The sequence below is a fragment of the Eptatretus burgeri genome, chromosome 2 (assembly GCF_056783735.1).
Source record: "Eptatretus burgeri isolate ZD-2024b chromosome 2, Ebu_testis_v1, whole genome shotgun sequence".
Classification (NCBI taxonomy): Eukaryota; Metazoa; Chordata; class Myxini; order Myxiniformes; family Myxinidae; genus Eptatretus; species Eptatretus burgeri.
Window position 1 is genome coordinate 127,617,672 of NC_140962.1, and position 24,000 is coordinate 127,641,671.

The following is a 24,000-nucleotide window of genomic DNA, read 5'->3' on the forward strand; positions in this document are numbered from 1 at the left end:
AGGCTAAGGCCCGTTATCTGGAAGACCATGGTGTCAGGCAGGTGGGTGTGTATTTTCATACTTGTTATTACATGTGGTCTTTCTTCAATATGTTGTTTTTCAATGCCTTCTTTCCATTTCCATAAACATCAATTGTGAAATGAAGCAATTTTCACTCTCCTGTCAATTCCATTTGCAAGTTCTCAATTTTTCACTCCCTCATGTACATATGTTTTTGCTTTTTGTTTGCATATGTACGTCTTTGCGAACTTCTTTATTCAAGGTTGAGCTCACTTGGGCTGCAGCTCGACCGCTATTTGAGTTCTTTCGACCACGACAGCTTCCTGAGTTTGACAGCTACAAGGCCAGCACTGTTTCTGCAGACTTAGCCAACCTCCTTCGCCGCCTTGTTCCACTCATTCCTTCTCCTCCGCCTCTCACTTTAGACCATGTTGCTAACTACATTGAGGGAGCCATCGACCAGGTAAATCCAGCTTCACCATCGCTCGATTTCCATTGCTTTGCATCCGTAACGCATCCATTATTCGATACAATAGCTGGGTAAATTATATTGTAATTTTATAGTTTAATTCCATCATTCATATATTTTTTACATTTTTTTAAAATTCAACTTTCTTAAAAATGCTTTCACAACTCCAAGCAATAGTCGGAAAAGAAAAGCTGTAACTATTTGCAATGCAAAATGGTAATGTGTATATTGTAATGTCGACCAGACCAAATTCAGCACACTTGGTTTATTTGTCACTTAGCGACAGTACAACTAATGGTGTAAAAATAGAGAATGTGGGGGGAGGCATAATGTATGAGACAACTGATGAGGGGAGCAGAGTGCAAGTAGTGGCTTTCCAGAAGTCCAGTCCATTCCTCGAGCTGCTCTCATATTTTTGTTCGGCAGCACATGGTCAAGATGTGGTAATCTGCCGAAGTTGTTGGCAGAAGTTGGCAATCATACAATGTCGCTTTGTAAATAGGGATGGAAACGCACTGAAAAGCACAGTTAGTTGTGTGACTTTCCACACACACACACACACACACACACACACACACACACACACACACACACACACACACACACACACACACACACACACACACACACACACACACACACACACACACACACACACACACACACACACACACACACACACACACACACACACACACACACACACACACACACACACTGTCCGGGGCTCGGTGACGATCATGAAAAGAAAGAGCCTTCAGACCAAAACTCTGAGAACACCAACTTATTGCATCAATTGAGATTCTTAACCAAAATGGAGGTGGACATTTCGAGTCCTGGGATGACTCCGTTCCACATTCTGAAACCCGAATATTGACATACCAACCAAGGATGCATGCACATCTTAATTTCCCCTCCTGTGGCTCTTTTGTGGTTGTATGGTCCTTGCTCTACCACCTCACCTGACTTCTCCTGCTAGTTGCATTTAAAAGCATGTTTAGTCTCACTGAGAATCATGTTTGGTTGCATTGAAAAGCAAGGGTGTTGCTTTCTGGCTTTCCCAGGCACACAACTCACGACTGGCACATGCCACTCTTGTTCAGTTTCATTATTGCTTGCATTGAATCTATCCTGTGCCCTGGCATACACCCTGGGTTCATTGTTCACTGCGCTCAACCAGGCTCACAGCCACTCTTCCCCTCCTGCACTTAACTCTGGTTAGCACCCCATTGCCATGGTGAATCATTGCAGTGGATGATTGGACAGCACTCCTTGTACTTTTTATATTTTCTTCCTCTGATCAGAATTCTGAGTTCCGACTGAATTCACACACTCTCGCCTTTCTCACTTTTATCACGCTTCCTGCTATGCCCTCTCACCTCTCACCCCACAATTCCCATCTTTCGCTTTCAACCTGAGATTTTGCAAGGTCTCCCTAGAGTATATCCCTGCTTGTGGTGCACTCGTGTCCTCCTATTTAACCAAGTCGTCGCTGTTTCTTTACTTCTTGTAACTGCACGTGAGCTGAGTTGCCTCAGTGTTATAAACCAAAGCGATAAAGGTGATTTTGAGTCGATGCCAGAAGAGTTTATGTTGAGGCTGAGCAGAGAAAAGATGAATGCATTTACCTACTTATGTACACTGTCAATGCAATGCAATATATTTAAATGAGATCATTAATTTTTATTTTGCATTTCCTCGCTTGTCTGTCGAAAAATTCCTCATTTAAATTCACCATTTAATGTGAATGAAGTAACATAAGATAAACAGCCGAACTGAAGCAATTTTACACTGGTATGTCTAAACGAGTAGCATTATTGTGAAGAGACTTCAAAGCCATTTGTTTATTACCGACATGTAGGAAGTCTATGATGCCCTCGTTTTTCGAGATATATGCAGCTGTGATTTTCATTAATTTTATTTTATTTTATTTCTTTGTTTGCCCAATGTGAGGTATAAGTTATTGAACCACACCATGGAAGATATAATTTTTGAAAGGTATATAATGATATAACCACACCATAGAATCCCCACCTGAGGCGCCAGCTTTGAACGCCCCGCCTGAGTCGCCCCCGCTTGAGGCGCTACCTTTGAGTCGCCCCCGTCTCGCATAACATTTAATACCTGATTCGCTCTTAATATTTGAATCTCACCGCATAAGATGGAGTGATAAACCATGGAAGGAAGGAGCAGTTCTACACTGGATAGAATCCTGTCAGATGTTAATTCTTGTATTTGTAGTTTTTCCCAATGTTACATTTTCCTATCAGTGAGTGTCCAATGCCATTGGAATCTGAGTCACTTTTTGGCTCTGAAACATTTTGAAAAGGGGTGGAAATTGACTCCCACTCATACATTTGGGTTTTCCTTGCCCATGGTTTCTGTAAAAATGAGAATAATTGCAAGAACTTTTCTTTGATTTCTTGTTCCCCGCTTCAACACTTGAGTGTTTTTTTTTTCTTTTTCTTGAATAAATGAATTGGACACTTGCTTCCCACCTTTAGGCTGAAAAACATCTTTTTATTTCTCTCCCTCTCCCAATTTTAATATGTTATCTGACTGTTCTTCATTTCCCGATGGGAAATGCGTTGTGGCAATGTCTGTTGTCATGTAAATGAGAGATTTGGCTGAGTATCATTACATGTTCCATTGTGCTGCTTCCCTGATATCCAAAGTCCTTACACCTATTTTTCTCTTCCTAGCCACCAGTTTTGCCACCTGTTACAGCAGCTGTGGATGGCATTCTAAGTGACCTATATTATCTTCTTGCTGACTATCATTTCAAGAACAAAGAACAAACAAAGGCCATCCGTTACTACCTTCTGGATATTTGTGTGTCACCTTTGCGGTAACATCTGCCAGTTTTGTTGCTTGTTCTCTTCATGCATTTTCAAATGTCTTCATTGCATTCCTTGTTTCCAACCCTTTGGCACAATGATTGGCTCTTACTTTTCAGAGTTCATTGTCGCAGCCAACTATTTCTAGTTGATAAAAGGCACAATTCTCAGTCATGATCACTTCTTTCAAATGAATGATATCAATGCAATTATTAAATTGTCATCGATTCGAGACATTTTCAATTTGTGTCTCACCTCTACAAAAAAGTTTTTCAGGTTTCTACTATGAATCTGTTTTGTACTTGGGATTTATGTTGTACACTTTGGGATTGTGCCCTGAGCATTATATGCTCTTTCAGGCCCATGCCATGAGCACTTCTTTCAGGAACTGTAATGCACTGTACACTCAGCCCCCTGCATTGAGTGCGCTGGATACTTTTAGGGGCATACTGAAAGCTTGCAGTACATGCTCAGGCCACTGCCTTGAACTTGCTGAACACATTCAGACCCATGCTGCTATGCATACTTTGAGGTTTTCATAATGTTCCATGCTTTTAATATGGTGTCTGTGCTTTTCTTTTTCGCTCATTTTTCATGTAGTTTTGACTCTTGGGCAGGCATGGCTTTGGCCAGAGCCAGCCGCATACAAGATAAGCTGAATTCCAACGAACTAAAGAATGATGGACCAATATGGCGGCCTGCCCTTGCAGTGCTTGCCTGCTTCCACCGTGCACTTCAGCTGCAATCCAATTGTCTGCCCCTGTGGATTGAAGCAGGAGCAACAAGTTATGCCCTGCACTCTCTTGCCAGCCGACAGCGGCGCATGCCTGGTGCATCTTCAGCCACAGTGACGCAAGTAATGGCGGCCAACATGTATTGGTTTGGTGTTCGACTGAAGATAAAGTATAACACTGAACAACAAATTTCAAAAATTTTTTTTTACTGGAGATGTGTAAAGTGATTAAGACTAATTTGGGTACGCTGATTTCAAAAATCATAACCGTTTTGCTGTATCACGTCAGGATTTTCAGGAACAGAAATATTCCCATTGCCTAGAAGTCAGGATTTCAATGAAATTTACATATGTCTTTAACACGTCTATTTCGTACAATTGTTGTTAACTTGTGTTATATTTCTTTCTTTCAGATAAAGATGAGTAGGCGTTCCTGTACCAATCATCCTGACAACTTCTGTTATGTCTGTGGTTGGTATACCAAAAAAGATCAACAGCGAAGTATATCTACAGCAGTGAAAATGAAGGCCGCCTACTTTCACTACTTCGGGTGTAAGGTGGGGGACCAAGAACAGAGCTGGGCACCACACATCTGCTGCACTAGCTGTCACACAACCTTGACTCAGTGGTTGGTGGGCAAGCGCGTGAGCATGCCATTTGCGGTGCCCATGATATGGCGTGAGCCGCAGAATCATCATGATGATTGTTATTTCTGCTGCACAAGCATCGCCGGCTTCAACAAGAAGACTAAAGGTCACATCAAGTACGCTGACTGCGTCTCTGCTCGTAAATCTGTGCCTCATGATGACGAGAACCCCGTTCCAACACCTCCAGCTGATCAGAACATAGCTGTAAGCAGTGGTGAAGAGGATGGTGATGATGAACCTTTTGAACCCGACACTCAAGAATCACACCTTCTGAACCAGGGAGACTTAAATGATCTTGTAAGAGATCTCTCGCTGTCAAAGGCGAAGGCAGAGCTGCTTGGATCAAGGCTGCAGCAGTGGAATCTACTTGGACCTAACACCAAGATATCCTTGTTCAGAGCACGTCACAGAGACATGGCTGAGTTCTTTGAGATGGAAGACACGATGACATTCTGCAGTGACATCAACGGTCTGTTGAAAGAACTTGGGTGTGATCACGATCCTGCAGACTGGCGCCTCTTCATCGACTCGGGGAAGAACAGCTTGAAGGCTGTTTTGCTCCACAATGGCAACGAGAAACCATCAGTCCCACTGGCTCACGCGTTCGGCATGACAGAGACCTATGAGACTATGCGGCAGCTGCTTGATTCCATCAAGTACAATGACTTCAACTGGCACATCTGCAGAGACTTGAAAGTGGTGGCGCTTTTGTTAGGGCTGCAGTCAGGCTACACGAAATACATGTGCTTCCTTTGTCTCTGGGATAGCAGAGACGACAAGAATCACTGGACGAAGAAAGATTGGGAAGAGCGAAAAGAGCATGTACCTGGTCGACACAACGTGAAGCATGTCGCCCTTGTCGACCCAGCCAAGGTTTTCCTTCCACCACTCCACATAAAGCTCGGCTTGATGAGAAAAGTTTTGTACGGGCAATGGATCTGAATGGGCGTAGGTTTTTATACCTCAAGGAAAAGTTTGGCAACACCTTGTCGGAGGCCAAGATCAAGGCTGGTGTCTTTGTTGGACCGCAAATCCGACAGATTATGAAGGACGAAACTTTTCCGACAACTCTAAACCCCAAAGAGCTGGCAGCGTGGAGGAGCTTCAAATCTGTGACGGACAACTTCTTGGGGAACGAGCGCGCGGACAACTATGAAGAAATAGTGCAGCAGCTGCTGGAGTCCTTCAGGAAACTTGGCTCCAGGATGTCCCTGAAAATCCATTTCCTACACCAGCACCTGAACTTCTTCCCTGACAACTTGGGAGCAGTCTCGGACGAGCACGGCGAGCAATTCCACCAAGAGATTTCACTCATGGAGACGCGTTACCAAGGGCGGCACAACCCGAACATGATGGGCGATTTCTGCTGGTTCCTGCATCGTGAAACTGACACAGAGCAGCACAAACGCAAAGCCAAATGCCTAAAGCATTTTTAATTACATTCTAGTGGAGTTTTTCTGTAATTTCTATAATTTTGAAGCATTCATGATGAAATAAATGAATAATTGAATTTTTGTAAATTTCATTGAAATCCTGACTTCGAGGCAATGGGAATATTTCTGTTACTGAAAATCCTGACGTGATACAGCAAAACGGTTATGATTTTTTGAAATCAGCGTACCCAAATTAGTCTAAATCACTTTACACATCTCCAGTAAAATTTTTTTGTTGTTCAGTGTAATTTGTATGGATATTTAGCTCGCTTTTTTGCTCGAATTGTTATTTGCTTTGCCCAAAAGGGAGAAATGATTGCAATAATTTGTGCGTCAGTGAGTGTTTGAATCTGCATGCAGATCAACCTTGGCATACTGCCCCTGGACAGCCTATTTTAACATGGCCTCTGCACATACTTGGGCACAGTTCGACAAAGTTGTCTACTTTAACCACGAGATTCTTTATGTCAAATTCAACCAAAATTGATGTTATCATACTGAAATACGCAATGTGATGTTTCTGTATGTCTGTCTGTTTGACCGCGATCCATTCCATCGTTACTTACCCAATCTCAACCCAATTTTACAGGAGGAATAAGAGTCCTATGATGGAGGTTGGAGCGACTTAATTTGCCACCGTCCAGGAGGGGGTTTTTTGCCTTGGGCGAAATCTGTGTTAAGGTGTATAGATAGCTTATCGTGGTGTTTTATCACAGCCCCTTGTCATAAAAAAGTAACAATAAAAAGAGCAATCAGAGATAGCATACCCTCAGCAGTACTTGTTTTGTGTGGTGCTTGTGTCGTTTTGCGTGGTGTATCTTGTGCAGCGTTTGTGTACTGGTGTGTTACGTAAATAATAAGAGACATAATTAGAACTGCCACTTTATAACTGCTGGCAGTGATGACTGGATACCAAGACATCCTGCTTTGATTGGACACCTGACCCTGACCCATGACGTTATTTATTCTTATTCAATTGAATTTAGAATGGCATTAAAATAAATTAAACTCAAATCAAATGGAAAACCAAATAAAAACAGTCCTACATATTGGAGTCATCAGAAGGAATCCGAACAAGCAAAAAGCAAAGATGAAGTCATCAGGAGGAACCTGGATTGGATTTGCATTTCAGCTGCTGCTCCTCTACCCTCAAACCCATCCAGGCACAGCCAAGTGAGCCTTATTCAAAACAAAAAAAAGAACCCAGATCAAAAATCAAATAGTTCTGGCTGCCGGACCATGCGTCCGATAAAGTGGAAATTTAAAACATGGCTTCCCCATCAATACAAGATCATCATTGTGAAGTTTCACTTCGATTGATTTAGTGGCTCCAGAGAAAACTCTTCTTCTTCTTTCGGTGCTCCCGTTAGGGGTCAACACAGCGGATCATTCGTTATAATCCGCATACTGATTTGGCATAGGTTTTACGCCGGATGCCTTTCCTGACGCAACCTTGGTCGCCACTTACGACACAGGGATAAGGATTGGGTTTTGCTATGATTCCGGGCTGCCCTACACCCTCTCATAGCGCGGCCCAGCGCAGAGCGCCCGTCCTCAAGCGATCTTCCAACCCGAGCCTCCGAGTAGCCGGATTACAGGCGCACGCACGCCACTACGCCTGGTATGGCTCCAAAGAAAACATTATTTAATATTTTTCTTCAATCCAATATGACTGCCAAACCATGTGACCGATCAATTATTCCTTAAACTTGGACACCCATGGCTTGGGGAACATGCATGTGAAGTGTCCCCTCGATCTGTCCAGCTCTTCTGGAGAAGATTTTTTTATAGGTTTTCAGGTAAATCCAACATGGCTGCCAAACCATGTAACCTATGATGTCATATGTGTAAAACTTTTGTTCCTCATGGATAAGCGGTCATACGTGTAAAATTTCATCTCGATCTGTTCAGCCACTTCAGAGAATATTTTTGAATTTTATTATTATTATTTTTTTTTACAATATGGCTGCTGAATCACGTGACTGTTGACCTCATGTTTTTTTTTTTTTCCTTGGACCATTTTATCCCTAGATGACCCTCAAAAAATTTCATACTGATCAGATGTAGCGTTCTACATATGCAATTATGACATCATACCGAAGGTACCTATGACGTCAAAAAAAATCACACTTATTCCCCATGAGGAGTACTTGCCATGTGCCAAGTTTCAATTTTTTTCCTTGGTGCGGTTTCAGAGATAGAAGTCCAAAGTTTTTCCATTTTTCCAACATGGCTGCCACAACTCGTGACCTATGATGTCATAATTATCATCAAAACATTCTACATGTGTAGTCACACCAATGGTGAAAATTTCGTCTCAATCCAACAAGCGGTTGTGGAGAAAATCACGAAAGTTCTCTGCAGACAAACAGAGACAGACAGACAAATGGACCCAAATGCAATACCCTCTCCTCTGACGAGGGTAATAATAACACGAATAATAATAACATACTATTAATGTCATTACAAAACAATGTTAATACTAATTAACCCAGAGGTCTTTTCCTCCATGGACAAATGCTGTGTTAATGTGTGTTAATAGCTTATCTGGGCATTTTGTAGGACACACCGACTGGAAGTAAGAAAATATTATGAACCACAAACACATATGATTGCCTTCTTAAAGAGTCGCTACAGCTGTTTGACACAAAACTGAAATGGAGAAAATCCCACGTTCTTGATCCATGATATGCTACGGCGTCCACCACAGACTAACAGACCCGAGCCTAGATCTACTGTAATCTATATACCCCATCGATGATAACATGACCACCTGCCCCCACCTCTCCTGTGGAGAGCGGATATCAGGTCAGTTCAGGTATGGGAGCATGTGCCAGAACATCGCTGCGTCCACTTTCCGCTGGTACTCCAGGCACCTCCGTCTGGCCTTCCCCCAGGCATATGCCAGGCCCATCCCCATCTGCTTGAGATGCTGGTCAACCTGCTGCAACCACGAGGCACGTGGTTGGCCCATCAGCCTCCTCCACTCACGAGACTCCCTCGCTGAGAGAATCTGGTGAGCAGGATCAGCGTCAGGAAAACGAGCCACATGTCTATACAGCCGCAACTGACGCTCACGGACCATGCAGGTAACAAATCTCATCCGAGTCTCTCTCAGCAACCGCTCGTTGGACACAAAATCCGACCAGCGATAGCCAAGTATTCTCCGAAGAGACCTGGTACCAAAGGAATTAAGTCTCCGTCTCAGATCCTTGGTCAGAGTCCAAGTTTCGCATCCATAGAGCAAGACTGGAAGCACCAAGGACCTGAAGACTCGGACTTTCGTCCTGCACAGGTACCGGCAGTGCCACACCCCATGATCCAGTGAATGCATGACTCCCCAGGCCCAACCCAGACGTCTATTGACCTCTGACTCGCAGCCAGCAGAGACATGAATATCACTGCCAAGGTAAGTGAATCTCTCCACGACCTCAACATCCTCACCATAAACAGACAAAGACAGGACAGCAGCATCCAAGATGTCATTGAAAGCCTGGATCTTATTTTTGACCCAAGAAACACGTAATCCCAGCGGCTCCGACTCCTCATTCAGCACCTCGAGGGCCCCCAAAAGGATATGTAAAGTCTCCGCAAAGATGACTGCATCATCTGCGAAATCAAGGTCCAAGATCTTGACATTCCCAAACGATGCACCGCAGCTTGATCTTTCCGACATCCTCCCTAAAATCCAGTCCATACAAGTGCTGAAAAGTGTGGGGGCCAGTACACACCCCTGACGAACTTCAGTAACAACTGGAAATAAGTCAGAGATGGTACCACCACACTTCACAGCACTCTCAGTACCAGAGTAGAATTCAGACATCAGATCGATCAGTTTTGGTGGTACCCCACGAAGACCAAGAATCCTCCAGAGGGCATCCCGATTCACTGAATCGAACGCTTTACAGAGATCAACATAAGCTGCAAGCAGCCCCTGCCGAAACTCTTGTCTGCGTTCGGCGAGGACACGAAGAGCAAGGATACGGTCAATCGCTGACCTCTTTGGTGTAAAGCCTGACTGCTCTGGATGCTGGTGCTCAAGCAGATGGTGGCGAACCCTATCAAGAATTATCCGAGCAAAGACCTTGCCCGACACTGAGAGCAGCGTCACCCCTCGGTAGTTGTTGCAGTCTTGGCGATCACCCTTCCCTTTCCAGAGAGGAACAACAAGGCCCCTCTTCCAGTCAGTTGGGATGATGCCTGTGTTCCACGCAGAGCACAAACCTGCATGCAACGACACGAGTGCAGAATTTCCACCAGCCTTGAGAAGTTCAGCATGGATGCCACAGATCCCTGGAGCTTTACCTTGTTTCAACCGGTTCACTGCAGCCCATGTTTCCACAAGCGAAAGTGGACCACAATTGATTGGAGGGTCAGCAACAGGGATTGTAACACCATTGATGTCCAACTTCACAGCTGGTGGATCAGCCTGGTACAACTGCTCAAAGTAACCGGCCCAGCGGGCCTTCACTTCATACTCCTCTGTTAAGAGCCTACCACTCTCTGCTCTAACTGCAGTGCTCTGAGGGATGGGCTTGGATGAACGCAATGCACGAATTCCCCTGTAAGCCGGACGAGAATCACCTGTCCACAGGTGATGCTCCACCCCCTCACAGATTCCTCACACATAGGCCTCCTTGTCCACCCTTAGTGCATGTACAGTTTTATGCCTCAGCTCCCTGAACAGCTCAGCTCTGCCATTCAGCCTGGCCCTGCGACTCTGGTCAATGGTATCCAGTGTCCCTTGAGAGACAAAATTCTTCTTTGCCCTGCGGTGAGTTCCAAGACATCCACCGGCAACATCAAGGACGGTGGTCTTGAAAGTAATCCATAACTCTTCAGGACCCCCCAAAGCACCCAGACACCCCAAATATCCACTCAGCCTGTTCGCAAACTCCTCAGCTACTCTCTCATCCTTGAGCTTGCCAACATCCAGCCGAGGCTGGGATGGTACCATTCTCCAGGAATTAAGGTGCAGCTTTAGAGTTTGCTCCAACAAGCCGGTGGTCAGTATTGAGGAACTGAGCACTCCAGTAGACCCTGCAGTTCTGGATCATCCTCCAGCGACCATCAACGAGGAATGGTCAATCTCCTTTGCCACACCGCCAGCGTTGGAATACCAAGTCCAGCGATGAGCTTGTGGGCGCTGAAACCATGAACCAGCCACCCTAAGTCCATGACTTCTTGCAAAGTCAAGGAACTTAGTGCTATTCTGATTCATAGTTCCTGACCCATGGGGACCAACACACGTCTCATAACCATCCCTATCAGTTCCAGTCGATGCATTGAAATCCTCCAAGACTAGAAGTGTATCTCGTCTGGGGCACTGATCAACCACAGACTCGAGCGTGGCGTAGAATGTGTCCTTCACGTTGAGGTCACTCGCCTCAGTCGGAGCATAGACAGAGACCAGGGAAATGACACCTAAGGAGTGACGAATCCTTCATCTCATAATACACTCGTTGACCGTGTTACCTCAATTATCATTGGGGTCAGCTTATTGGACACAGCTACAGCAACTCCTTAAGTATGGTAACCATCAGAGCGACCAGACCAATAGTAGGTGTAACCACCCACCATTATCTCGCCGCAATCCGGTCTCCGAACCTCAGAGAGTGCTGCAATACCGATGTCCAAACGCTTGAGCTCAGATGATAACAGAGACAGGTAATCATCCTCTCTTAGGGATAGGACATTCCAGGCACCCATCTGAAGGGACCGCCTCACGTTAACCCAAGGAGACCGCCGTCTGGTGGACGACACCTCAGCACCACTCCGACACACTCTCCCACAATCTGACCCAGGGAGGTTACCCCGTGGTTTCCCACCTTTCATCAAAGATTGGGGGTCCCGAAGGCTTTGCCCCAATCCCGTCATTCGGTGAGCTGCCCTACGAAGGGAAGCTGCACAGTAGGTACTCCCACGGAGTGGGTTTTAAGATTTTTTTTGCGTTTGTGTGTTTTGCGGAATGAAGGTTTTTACAGTGGCCAGAGTGCAAATCCTGCCACCAACCTCCTAATAAAAAAGTAACCCAACTGCAGGAGTACGTCCGCAGACACAGTTGGGCACTAGATATGGATGGCCGTTGGCTCACAAGGAGCTCCTCCGCCCTTTGGAGGCTCCAAAGAACAATGAACACCATGAAGAGCGGATATACTAGTACTTTAATTGTGGATTGTGACACCTTTTTCTGTTGTTGTGTTTGTCTCCATCTCGATCTACTGTAATCCATATCCTTCATTCTGAGGTGTTTTAAAATTCCGTCACACACAGCTCTGAACAACAATTAAACAGTTCTACATTTTGCATTTAAACTACAGATGCTCAATTAAAAAAATGTGTGTTTTAAACTGTAAGGGTTTTGTTGTGTGAAAGGGTTCGACCAGACAAATACCCAAGCTTGTCAGCATTGTTAAAAGCTTTCTCCTTTTATGCACACTCCATGGACAAAAGTATGTGGACACCCCTTCTAATTTGTGGATTTGGGTATTTAAGCCACACCCATTGCTGACAGGTGTATAAAATCAAGCAAACAGCCATGCAATCTCCACAGACAACTGGTAGTCGAATGGGTGCACTGAAGAGCTCAGTGACTTTCAACATGGCACCGTCATAGGATGCTACCTTTCCATAAAGTCAGTTCGTCAAATTTCTACCTTGCTGGAGCTGCCCCGGTCAACTGTAAATGCTGTTATTGCGAAGTGGAAATGTCTGGGAGCAACAGCTCAGTCGTGAAATGGTAGGCCACACAAGCTCACAGAATGAGACCGCCGAGTGCTGAAGCATAGAAAAATTGTCTGTCGGTGGCAACACTCACTACCGAGTTCCAAACTGACTCTGGAAGCAACGTCGGCACAAGCACTGTTCATCGAGAGCTTCATGAAATGGGTTTCCATGGCCGAGCAGCCACGCGTAAGCCTAAGATCACCATGTGCAATGCCACGTGTCGGTTGGAGTGGTGTAAATCTCACCGCCATTGGACTCTGGAGTAGTGGAAACGTGTTCTCTGGAGTGATGAATCACGCACTCTTCACCATCTGGCAGTCTGACGGACGAATATGGGTTCGGCGGACACCAGGAAAACACCACCGGCCCGAATGCATAGTGCCAACTGTAAAGTTTGTTGGAGGATGAATAATAGTCTTGGGCTGTTTTTCATGGTTTGGGCTCTGCCCTTGGTTCCAGTGAAGGGAAATGTTAATGCTTCAGCATACAATGACATTCTAGATGATTCTGTGCTTCCAACTTTGTGGCAACAGTTTGGGGAAGGCCCTTTCCTGTTTCAGCATGACAATGCTCCCGTGCACAAAGCGAGGTCCATAAAGAAATGGTTGAAAGGATCGAAACCTCGATGAAAAACGGTGCCCAGCTGATGATCCGGGCAGTTGGGAAATCAGTCAATTGCTTATGTGTTAGGTTATAACTTCAAATAAAATAGCTTTTGTAAGTAGTTACCAGTACTGTGTGTGTGTGTGTCTGTGTGTCTGTCTTCCGCGGCTTCCTTCTTGGGACAACAGTGTAGTAATTGGTCTTTATTTTGATTTGTCGAGATTGGTGTGGAAGAACTTGACTGGCCTACACAGATCCCTGACCTCAACCCTATCGAACACCTTTGGGATGTATTGGAACGCCGACTGCAGGCCAGACCTATTCGCCCAGGGGCTGTAAGCACAAGGCCTTTGAGAAATTAAATTGGTAAAAATGAGTCATCTGTTCTTTTTCTTTTTTGTCAGATGACTGAGTATTGGGAACGGATGTTGACTCGAGCTGAGGAGTGTTTTTTGGCTGCACGGGGGTATGAGGGTTCTGGAGCTGGAGAAGGAGAGGAGTGGCTTGCCCATTACATGTTGGGAAAAATTGCTGAGAAAAGAAGAAGGCAACCAGAGGTTTACCTTGAACATTACAAACAGGTAAAGCCGTTCTGCATTTGTTTTCCTTTCTTTCTCTTCATAGCTTTGTGACAATTTGTTTCTGTCATACAAACTCCTATCATTATTCTTAGATCTTGTATAGCATTAAAAACCTTTTGAAATGTTCACTGTTTTTGTAATTCAGGCTGCTTTTCACTTGCATGAAGTGTCTGCAAAATATCCGAAGAAAGTTCACTACCACAATCCACCTGACCTGGCAATGGAGGCCCTGGAAGTGAGTCTTATACACTCTGCTTAACATTCAGCAATGGATGAACGAAAAATTGTCGAAGCCTTTCATGTCGATTTTGTGTATTTTTTAAATTGGGTATTTTTTTTTGTATACATTGTCGAGGCTCATATGAAAGCTAACGCACAGCAAGGGGGGGCATGGGACGAGTGGCGGAAGTGGGAACGACAAAACAGTGGGGAACAGAGATATTAGGAGATCTGTGGAAGGGAGAGGGATGGGGCAGGGAACATGGGGAATAGAAGATGGACATTACAGGGACTTTCAGGAAGGATTGCAGGGAATTTGAAGGAGGTGGGTTTGGGGTGGATTAACGGGGGTAGAAAACATTGAGGTTTTGGATGGGGAAAGATAAGAGATGGTGGTGAACAGCTGTTTTGAAGGCCTGGAGGGAAGAATGGGATTGAAGAGAGTGTGGGAGTTTATTCCAAAGGTGGGAAAAAAACGAGGAATTAAAGAGCGAAGGTGAGCAGTGATTCGTGATTTTGGTGGTTTTACCAGAAGGGGGTTTTTGGCGGACCTTGAGCCCCCTGCGGAAATATGGTGGGGACATATCGCATTCAGAGCAGTGGGGGAGGAGAGGAGATGGAAAAAGACCACCGACCTGCCTGCGATGAGAGAGTGAGAGGCCCAAAGACTCAGCCTCATGGCAGGAGATACCAATGATCCAAAATGCCTTGGTTTCCACAGCGTGAAGCCGAGAAAAGTGAGAGGAAGGAGCACCAGCCCCCGAGGGGAGAGTAGTACTCCATCAGGCTGCGGACGAAAGCTTTGTATGTAGCTCGGAGCTCACGGGGGCCGAGGAAGTACTTTGCACGATGGAGGATTCCCAGTCGGCAACTAGCTTTGGAGGCCAGGTTGGAAATGAGGCTTTCCCAGGAAAGGTCATGGCAGATAGTGAGACCCAGAAGCTTGAATGAAACACTTCTTTCCAGAGGATTGTTGAGAAAGTCGATGGAGGAGGGGAGGAGGGGGGGGTCAAAATGGTCCTTTCAGAGAGACATAGTGAGAGTGTGAGATTTGTCAGGATTGAAAGACATGTTCCACGTGTTGGACCAGTTTGTGATTCTATCCAGATCTGCAGAGAGTGAAGAAGCTGCGGCTTGCTGGTCTGAGGGATGACAGATGGCACAACAGAGGGTGGAGTCATCAGCAAAGAGATAAAGAGGATTTTCCAGAGAGTCAGAGAGATCATCGATGAAAACCATAAAAAGAACGGGGCCCAGAACGCTGCCTTGAGGAACTCCAATCTGGACAGGAAGTGGGGAGGAGATAACTCCATTTAGGGCCACATGTTGACTGCAACAGGAGAGGAAGTTTGCGAGCCATGAGTGGAAATGGCCTTGGATACCATCGGAAGAGAGTTTGGTGAGCAGGGCAGGGTGCCAGACCCTGTCAAAAGCACGTGATATATCTTGGGATATGGCTCTAATTTCATGTCCGGCATTGAGGATCTCCATCCATTGTTGGGAGTGCAGAAGCAGCATATCCAGGGTAGAGTGACCTGGTCTAAAAACCAAATTGATGATCGGAAATCAAGCCATTGGAGAAGAGGAAGGATTTAATGTCTGAAGCGATGATGGATTCATCTTGTGGAGATACAGCAGGAAAATTATCAGATAATGAGGTAATAGACCCCTATTTACCTCACCTGGAACATAGTTCCAGGGAGCTTATGGGATGGCGTGTCGTCTGTCCGTCCGTCCGTCCACATATATTTGCAGCTTCTTCTCAAACTACACATACGATTTCGATGAAACTTTACCACAACGTTCATCACTGTGTATGTAACAAAGTTTTTCCATGGCATTAACAAAATCGGGCCCTAAGGGGGTTTATGGGAGTTGCTCCACAAAATATGTATTTGCTTTCTTCTCAGAAACTTCACATGCAATTACGATGAACCTTGACCACAACCTTAATCACCCAAGATGTACCAAAATTTGTTCACGGCTTAAAAGAAATTGTCTTCTGAGGGGAACTACGGAGGGAGTTTAAGGGGTGGGGGTGGGGGTTGCCCCCACCCCTCCTCCCCAAAGAGGTATTTGCTTTCTTCTCAAAAAATGGTATACACAATTCCAATGAAACTTGACTACAACATTCTTCTCACCCATAATGTACCAAAGTTTGTTCATGACATTCAAAAAGTCAGGCTGAAAGGGGAGGTTGCCCCCAAAAATATGTATTTGCTTTCTTCTCTGAAACTATGCACACAATTTTGATGAAACTTGACCACAACCTTCATCACCCATTATATACCAAAGATTGTTCACACCATAAACAAATTGAGGTGCAAGGGGTTCCACGCATATGGGGGAGGGGGTCCCCCCCCAAAATATGTATTTGCTTTCTTCTCCAAAACCACACACACCACTCCGATGAAATTTGGCGACAACCTTCATCACCCGTGATATACCAAAGTTTGTTCATGGCATTAAAAATAAAATTCCATAGGTATTTACTTTCTTCTCTGTTACATATTCTGTGGGTCATCCATACCCACGAGTGGTTCCATGGTTATCTTATCCAGCCACGACAAGGTGAGCACCCAGGGGTGTTGTCCCAAAGTTTATTATTAACAATACTAATAGATTATTCTGATGTCTTTCTCTCTTTCTCTCTTTTCTCTTTCTCTCTTTCTCTCTTTCTCTCTTTCTCTCTTTCTCTCTTTTCTCTTTCTCTGTCTCTGTCTGTCTCTCTCTCTGTCTCTCTCTCTCTCTCTCTGTCTCTGTCTCTCTCTGTCTCTCTCTGTCTCTGTCTCTGTCTCTGTCTCTGTCTCTCTCTGTCTCTCTCTGTCTCTCTCTGTCTCTCTCTGTCTCTCTCTGTCTCTCTCTGTCTCTCTCTCTGTCTCTCTGTCTCTCTGTCTCTCTGTCTCTCTGTCTCTCTGTCTCTCTGTCTCTCTGTCTCCCTCTCTCCCTCTCTCCCTCTCTACCTCTCTCCCTCTCTCCCTCTCTCCCTCTCTCCCTCTCTCCCTCTCTTCCTCTCTTTCTTTTTCTCCTCTTATTATTAAATTTCTTTTTACCCAGAGTGTGAAGCTCATGAGAGAGTGAGAGAAATAGAGAGAGAGACGGAGACAGAGAGGTTTAATTGACAGCGGGACAAACACCAAGGGAATGAAAGAACAGAAAAAGTCAACTGAGGAGAGAAAAGTTACCGATACTGCTGTGAGACATTGCCTGATTGTCGTGGAGATTTTTCAACTGTCGAATTGGATTCTCTCGGAAATGGATTGCCACTAACATCTCGGATAACAGGAATATTTACAAATTGCCACTTTGTGAGAGAATAAATGAAATGTTCTTTGTAATGGTACACTTTGAAGTTTTACGACATTGCATCAGGCATGATAAATTTCCACATTTCTATAGATTTCCTCCTTTTCTCAATGTCCGAGTCATTTATGAGATTTGCAGAAACTATTGATATGTTAGATATCGTGATGTGACATTTGTATACATTATTGATGCACGTGATTTTTGAAACATCTTCATCTTCGAGCATCACTCGCTGGGGGTGCAGCAGTGCTGTTGATGTAATGCCCCCCTGTGGGTTAAAGCAGGAATTTGGACTTTATTCAGGCTGCTGGTGATAGCCCATCTATTCTTGGCGAAGGACACCGTGGGATTTTATTTTATTTTTTTATTTTATTAACATCCACCACCTAATGCTGGCAGACAGGGCACTCAGTTTAACGTCCATTCAAGGGACGGTGCACACACTGATGCCTCGCACTGCCTCTGAAACACATGAATGGTAGTTTATAGCTGGGCCAGATTCAAACCCAGGTGAGACAGCTCAGAGGCAAGTGTGCATACCTCTAGGATATCTTGCCAGTCCTGTGAATGCTGGACACTGATGTCCAATCAAATCATGATACTGCGAAGACATCCACTTTTACAAGTGTGGAAAATCCTGTAGGCATTATCTACATGTTTCATGAATATAACCTAGAATCAACAGTTTAATTGGTCTTTGTTTCTTTCTGTAGGTATATTACCGTCTGCACGCTTCCATCTTGAAACTCCTTGAGAGATCTGAAGAAGGTGAGGAGGAGCTCGAGAAAGAAGAATCGGAGAAAAAGGAGAAAGTGCCCGTCGATCGATTGGACTCTCTGGACTACAAGCTGTTGTTTTCCTACATGTGGGAGGCGACTCATGGGCCTTTTGCCCGAGGAGAAGAGAATAAGAGTTCAGACAAGTGCGTTCTATTAATACAATATTTTCACATGTGTTTGTAAATTTTTTTGGTTGTTTGATTTTCGACAACTACAATCAGTTGGTCATAATGGCTCGCTCTTTAATTCCTCAGCCCAAATGTGCAATACCTTGAGATTGTGGTCAATTCATTGATGAACTAGAAAACTTCAATGTGATTCATTTAATCACATGAGCTATATCTTCTTCTTTTTTTTCTTGTTATCTATAGGTTTATTTACTTGAACTTTTGTTAATTTATTTTTATCTTTTTGGAAATCTTTCCCACAGTTTTTCCAACTCAAAATTATTCAAGTTCAAAGCTTAATAATTTGCTTATTACCCTCCACCACTAAAGGTGAAGGAGGTTATGTTTTCACCCCTTTTATCTGTTTGGTTGTTTGCAGGATATCTCAAAAAGTTGTGCACAGATTCTGATGAAACCTGGTGGACAGGTTGGGTTTGTAACAAGGAAGAGTTGATTCTATTTTGGTGAAGATCCGGATCCGGATCTGACTACTAGAATTTTTGAAGTGATTTGTCACCATTGAGAGATAGGGCTAAAAAATGACATATAGCACGATATCTCAAAAAGTTGTGGACGGATTCGGACGAAACTTTGTGGACGTGTTGGGTATGTTACAAGGACGAATTGATTTGATTTTGGTGAAGATCTGAATCCAGATCTGGATACGAGAATTATTTAATTTTGAAAGTGATTCTTCATTGAGAGATCTGGCCAAAAACGATATAGTACTGGAGAGCATGATATTTCAAAAATGTATTGGGTCCGATATGTTCTCATGGATCAGGCATTACATGACGGAGGTATGCACTCTACTCAGTGCCCTTCTCATTTCTAATGTATTCACTCTTCCAATATTATCAAACCTTTCCCACTAATATAGTAGTGTTGTTTATTGTGGTTTCATGTGAATGTTCTTTGTTGCCTGGGCATTATTATACAAACAGTACTGTGCCAAAGTTTGGGTCATTTCAATGATATTTATACTTTAAGCTAAATTCATTAAATTATCAGTGACAAGTCATCTGTATTAACAACCTTTATAAATGCATGTGAAACAAACTGCTGAAGTAAATAACAACAGTGTCATTTTATAGTACTGTTGAACCCTGACATTGGTGGATTCATGAAATGTGAACTGCTTCTACATTTGCAGCTCTGTGCTACACTTATTCGTGGGATATATATATATATATATATATATATATATATATATATATATATATATATATATATATATATATATATATATATTTAAAACACTTCAGGACTTGTCTCCTACATCCACCACCGCTGATATTAATTCAGCCTGGGAATTCTTCTACTGAAACCGGCTCTCTCTTATGCACAGATTCACTTCGTCTTCAATTATCTTACTCATCCTCCCGCTCTTGGTACTCTGAATCCTGTGATGAGGCTGTTGCTTTAAAACAACTTGCATTCTCCTCCTTGAAGGCAAATCTGACCGAAGCCAACCTGGGATCATTCCATAAACCCCGCAACAATTGTTTGTCTACTCTCAGGAGAGCCAGAAAACAACATCTGTCCAATCTGAAGAATGAGCGTTCAAACTTGTCTCCCTCCTTTAAAACCTGGTGGTGCCTTGTCAAGTCTGTCTCTGGTGTATGCTCCCCTTCCATCCCTTCCCTCACTTCAAATGGCACCACAACTAACTCCGTTTGTGAGGAGGTGACTGCTTCAATCCTGTGTTTGCTTCAAAATCTTGTGTCCCTAACCCCTCCCTCCCTCTGTACACATCCTTCTCAGTCGTACCATCTGCTCCTGAATTCTGTCTTTTTTATACAAATTTATACAGACGATTTATATATAGATTTATATATCATATATAATAAATTTATATAGATGTTTCAGCGATATGTTCACAAACATTAATCCGTACTATCAACAATGGGCGCTTGGAAAGTGGCTTAAGCACTCATGCAAGCACTCCAATTAAATGGCTGATGAGGACTGGTTGGCCAGGCTGTCACTGCATACCTCAAAGGATCCTTTAAACTTTATAGCCCATCTTCACTGTGCCCACAGCAGTGAGTGAAATATAATCAATTAATTCACATCATGACTTCATCCACAAAATAGTTACAGCTTAATGCCGAACAACCCTGGAAGACAACAGATTTCGATACTTTTTTAATCCGGACGATATCTGATCCTCAAAACCGAAATAATATTTCGATGATAACCTTTAATTCGGCCGTGAGAGTACATCGTGGAAAATCGTGTCATATAATGCATGAAATCGTTCCAAGCTCCTAATTTGAAAACTTATAGTACTTACAAAAGCGATGTACACAACGATTCGTAGCTATGACGAACGGGCATTCAATAATATAATTGAGGAAAGTGAAAACAACAACTTTATCGTTAAGAGATCGTTGTGGCCCATTCTAAGTCAAGGCATGTTTGAGCAGGCCAGAAAACATGGCCGCTTCAGACCCCAGCGAGGTTACTCAAGAAATACCTTAAGACCCAGAGAGTGAGGTGGCCGGGGAACGCCTGATGAAGGATATAATTAAATAAGGCCGTTAATTTTCTTCAAAAGGGGTGTTTTAATGAACTCAAACACCCAATTTTCACTCTTGCACTTCCTTGGAGTTTTGTTATTGTGCATGTAAAGTTTCAGGCTGCTAATTTTTATAGTTTTGGAGTTATGGAGTCGACACACCCACACATTGACACAGATGCATTGCCTTTTATTCGTATAGATTATTATTTATTTTTAGTATTATTATTATTGTTTTCTTTTTTTGAATGCATCTCAAGCATTTTGTGAGGTCTTGGAGTAGATTTTCAGCATGAAGTGGCCATTAACTATATGTGGGCACAGATGCACAGCAGAACTGGGTAGAGATGTTCATTCTCTTATGTGTAGTTTATAATCAGCATAAAGGCTGAGTTACTCTTGTATTGTCTTGTCTTCTCTTTGTCATCATTCATAATTGCGCAAATTTGTCGCCACGCGCACGCTGCTGAGTGTGATATTTTATTATTATTATTATTATTATTATTATTATTATTATTTTTAATAGCACCAGCTCTTAAGCTTTCTTGTCAAAACAAATCTGCATGTACTCTGATGTCAACAGACTTTTGCATACAAAGTAAATCACAAACAATTGAGCTGTGTTGTTATCCATTCCAATACGTGCTCAATATACGACACCTGTCGGTGACTCTCCTTAAGGGGCTGTCACACCTTGACGTTTTAGCCAGCGTATGGCAAGGTATCAAAATGTATGTAAAACGCTGGCATACGCTGAACTATTGATGTTTTTTTTTAAAGTTTTGGGTGTATAATAATGTGTTGGACGTATGCATAACGTATTAGTAACGTACACGGAACGTTTCAATCACATATAGATAACTTATACCAATGAATGCTGAACATGTTGTAGGCGTTTACAACCTATGCCCAACGATAGCCTAACTTATGCATAGCGCGGCAGCGTATCGCCGACGATCACGTGGCGTAGGCTATTCATAGGCTGCGGCTCGACGATTCAAATCATAACCGCACTAGACATCGAAATGTGAAGCCGCTGTCACACCTTGACGTTTTAGCCAGCGTATGCTGACGTATGCCAGCGTGTTCTTAACGTATACAAACTTACCCATAACGTATTCGACGTGTGCCAGCATTTTAGCCAAATTTTTCATACGTCAGGCATACGCTGGCTAAATTGTCAAGGTGTGACAGGGCCTTTAAGCTTAGCTCGTACATGTGACGTTTTGTTCTGAGCTGGGTGTGGGTTATCAGGGAGGAACAACCAATCAACTTGCAGTACTTTTCCATAAACCTGGTCGCAATTTTGTTGAAAAAGAAAAACTTGGACATTTCTCAAAGGGAGATCCTCATTCAGCGAAGCATGCTTAGTTGGGACACTCAACCCATGGTTCCTTCCTGTTTTCTTCCCCAGACTTTCAGTGGACTCCGTTTACTACCTGCTGACTATTCGCTAATCACGTGGAAATACATTTGTGATACTTTGCGCACTCTATTCTTCTCTTCGTGGATTTTCTCCTTCCGTGAACTCCATAATTTTATCATTTGTACAGCCTATTATCTGTATGCTTGTGCTAATTCTACTGTAGAGCATTTACTTTTCCACACTGAAAGTGTTCCACACAAGGCTTTCATCTTGTCTCACAATACTTCTCCCTGCCGAAGCCTCCGGTATATATTCGCACATCTCGCATACTTGTTTGTTTCTGTGTCGTGGTTTCCTGGAGTTCATTTTGAACATGGGACTTAGTTTCACATGTTGTATTATGTACGTAAGGAACTATCAATTTTGTTTCAAATGGGAATATAGTATTTAAGGAACTTGTGATTCACATGACTCCTTTTGAGGTGCACCAACAATTTAATGTTGGTTGGGTTTAGCTTGCGGACCAGCCATTCAGCTAACATCAGTTTTCCTGTTTGCTTCCTTCAGTTATCACCCACAGAACATTAAATAGGAATTAAGTGGTATTCCAAATTTACTACATTCTATTAAAAGGGATAAACTTTGACTACACCTCATCCATACATATCCTAAACCAGGAAAATAATCCATGGTTTTCTTGTTGTTTGTCATCCTTCTTGTCCAACTGCTTTTGAATTATGTCATATATATATATATATATATATATATATATATATATATATATATATATATATATATATATATATATATATATATTAGCTGTACTTTCCGTCATCATGTGATTATCTAAATAAGAATTTTCTTTATGTTACTTTGGATTCAAGAACACGTCATTTGATTTAACTCGTTATATTCTGGTATGAAGGTCATCCATCCAAAATAATGTTCAAAGACAGAAAACATGTAATATTTGATTAATATTTTGCACAGCTGAATGGCAAAGCAAATTGACAAAAATTATCATTTAAATGTAGGCCCTTTTGTAGTTTGTGGGTTATTGGTATTTTTTTGCATGGTGTTTGTGAATAAAATTATGAAGTATATTCTTCAATACACAACATGCTTGTGATGAGGATTTATACATTTCACTGAATCGGTGCATTTAAAATGGGAATAATCTTTGAAATAAACTTGATTGCATTTTCAAACTCGAAGGGCACTCGACAGAGCGCAAACCTCCGCCACGCATTGCCTGATCCACGAGAACATATCGGGCCCAATACATTTTTTTAAGTATCATGCTATACAGTACTATATGAGCCTGGTGTGGCTCAGTGGTTAAGGCGGTGGCATGGGATCCTTGGGGTCCTGATTTTGAGCCCCGCTGGCCACCGAGTTAGCATCAGGGGGGTTGACTCAGCCTATCATCTTTCTGAAGGTCGGTAAAATGAGCACCAGTATCCTGGTAATTATCCCTGCAGGGTTGAAGGTGACTAAAGGGTTGGCGTCAGGAAGGGCATCTGGTTGTAAAAACATTGCCCCAATAAAGAGTACCATGATTGGCCCCGCAAAATGCTGACTCCTGCTCAGGGATAAAGGCTTTCAAATGGTGT

At 43.3% G+C, this 24,000-nt stretch overlaps 1 protein-coding gene across 1 annotated transcript in view; it reads left to right on the plus strand.

The window, feature by feature from the left end:
- LOC147033054 (calcineurin-binding protein cabin-1-like) overlaps positions 1–24,000 on the plus strand; it is a 124,258-nt gene that overhangs the window by 36,105 nt on the left and 64,153 nt on the right. Inside the window, exons 7-13 of the mRNA XM_085871165.1 lie at positions 1–41; positions 263–463; positions 3,172–3,317; positions 3,907–4,162; positions 13,853–14,029; positions 14,175–14,264; positions 18,268–18,476. The exon at positions 1–41 is cut by the window's left edge and continues 202 nt beyond it. Of these exons, the coding sequence (XP_085727291.1) occupies positions 1–41; positions 263–463; positions 3,172–3,317; positions 3,907–4,162; positions 13,853–14,029; positions 14,175–14,264; positions 18,268–18,476 (1,120 nt within the window). The remainder of the gene's footprint in view (positions 42–262; positions 464–3,171; positions 3,318–3,906; positions 4,163–13,852; positions 14,030–14,174; positions 14,265–18,267; positions 18,477–24,000) is intronic.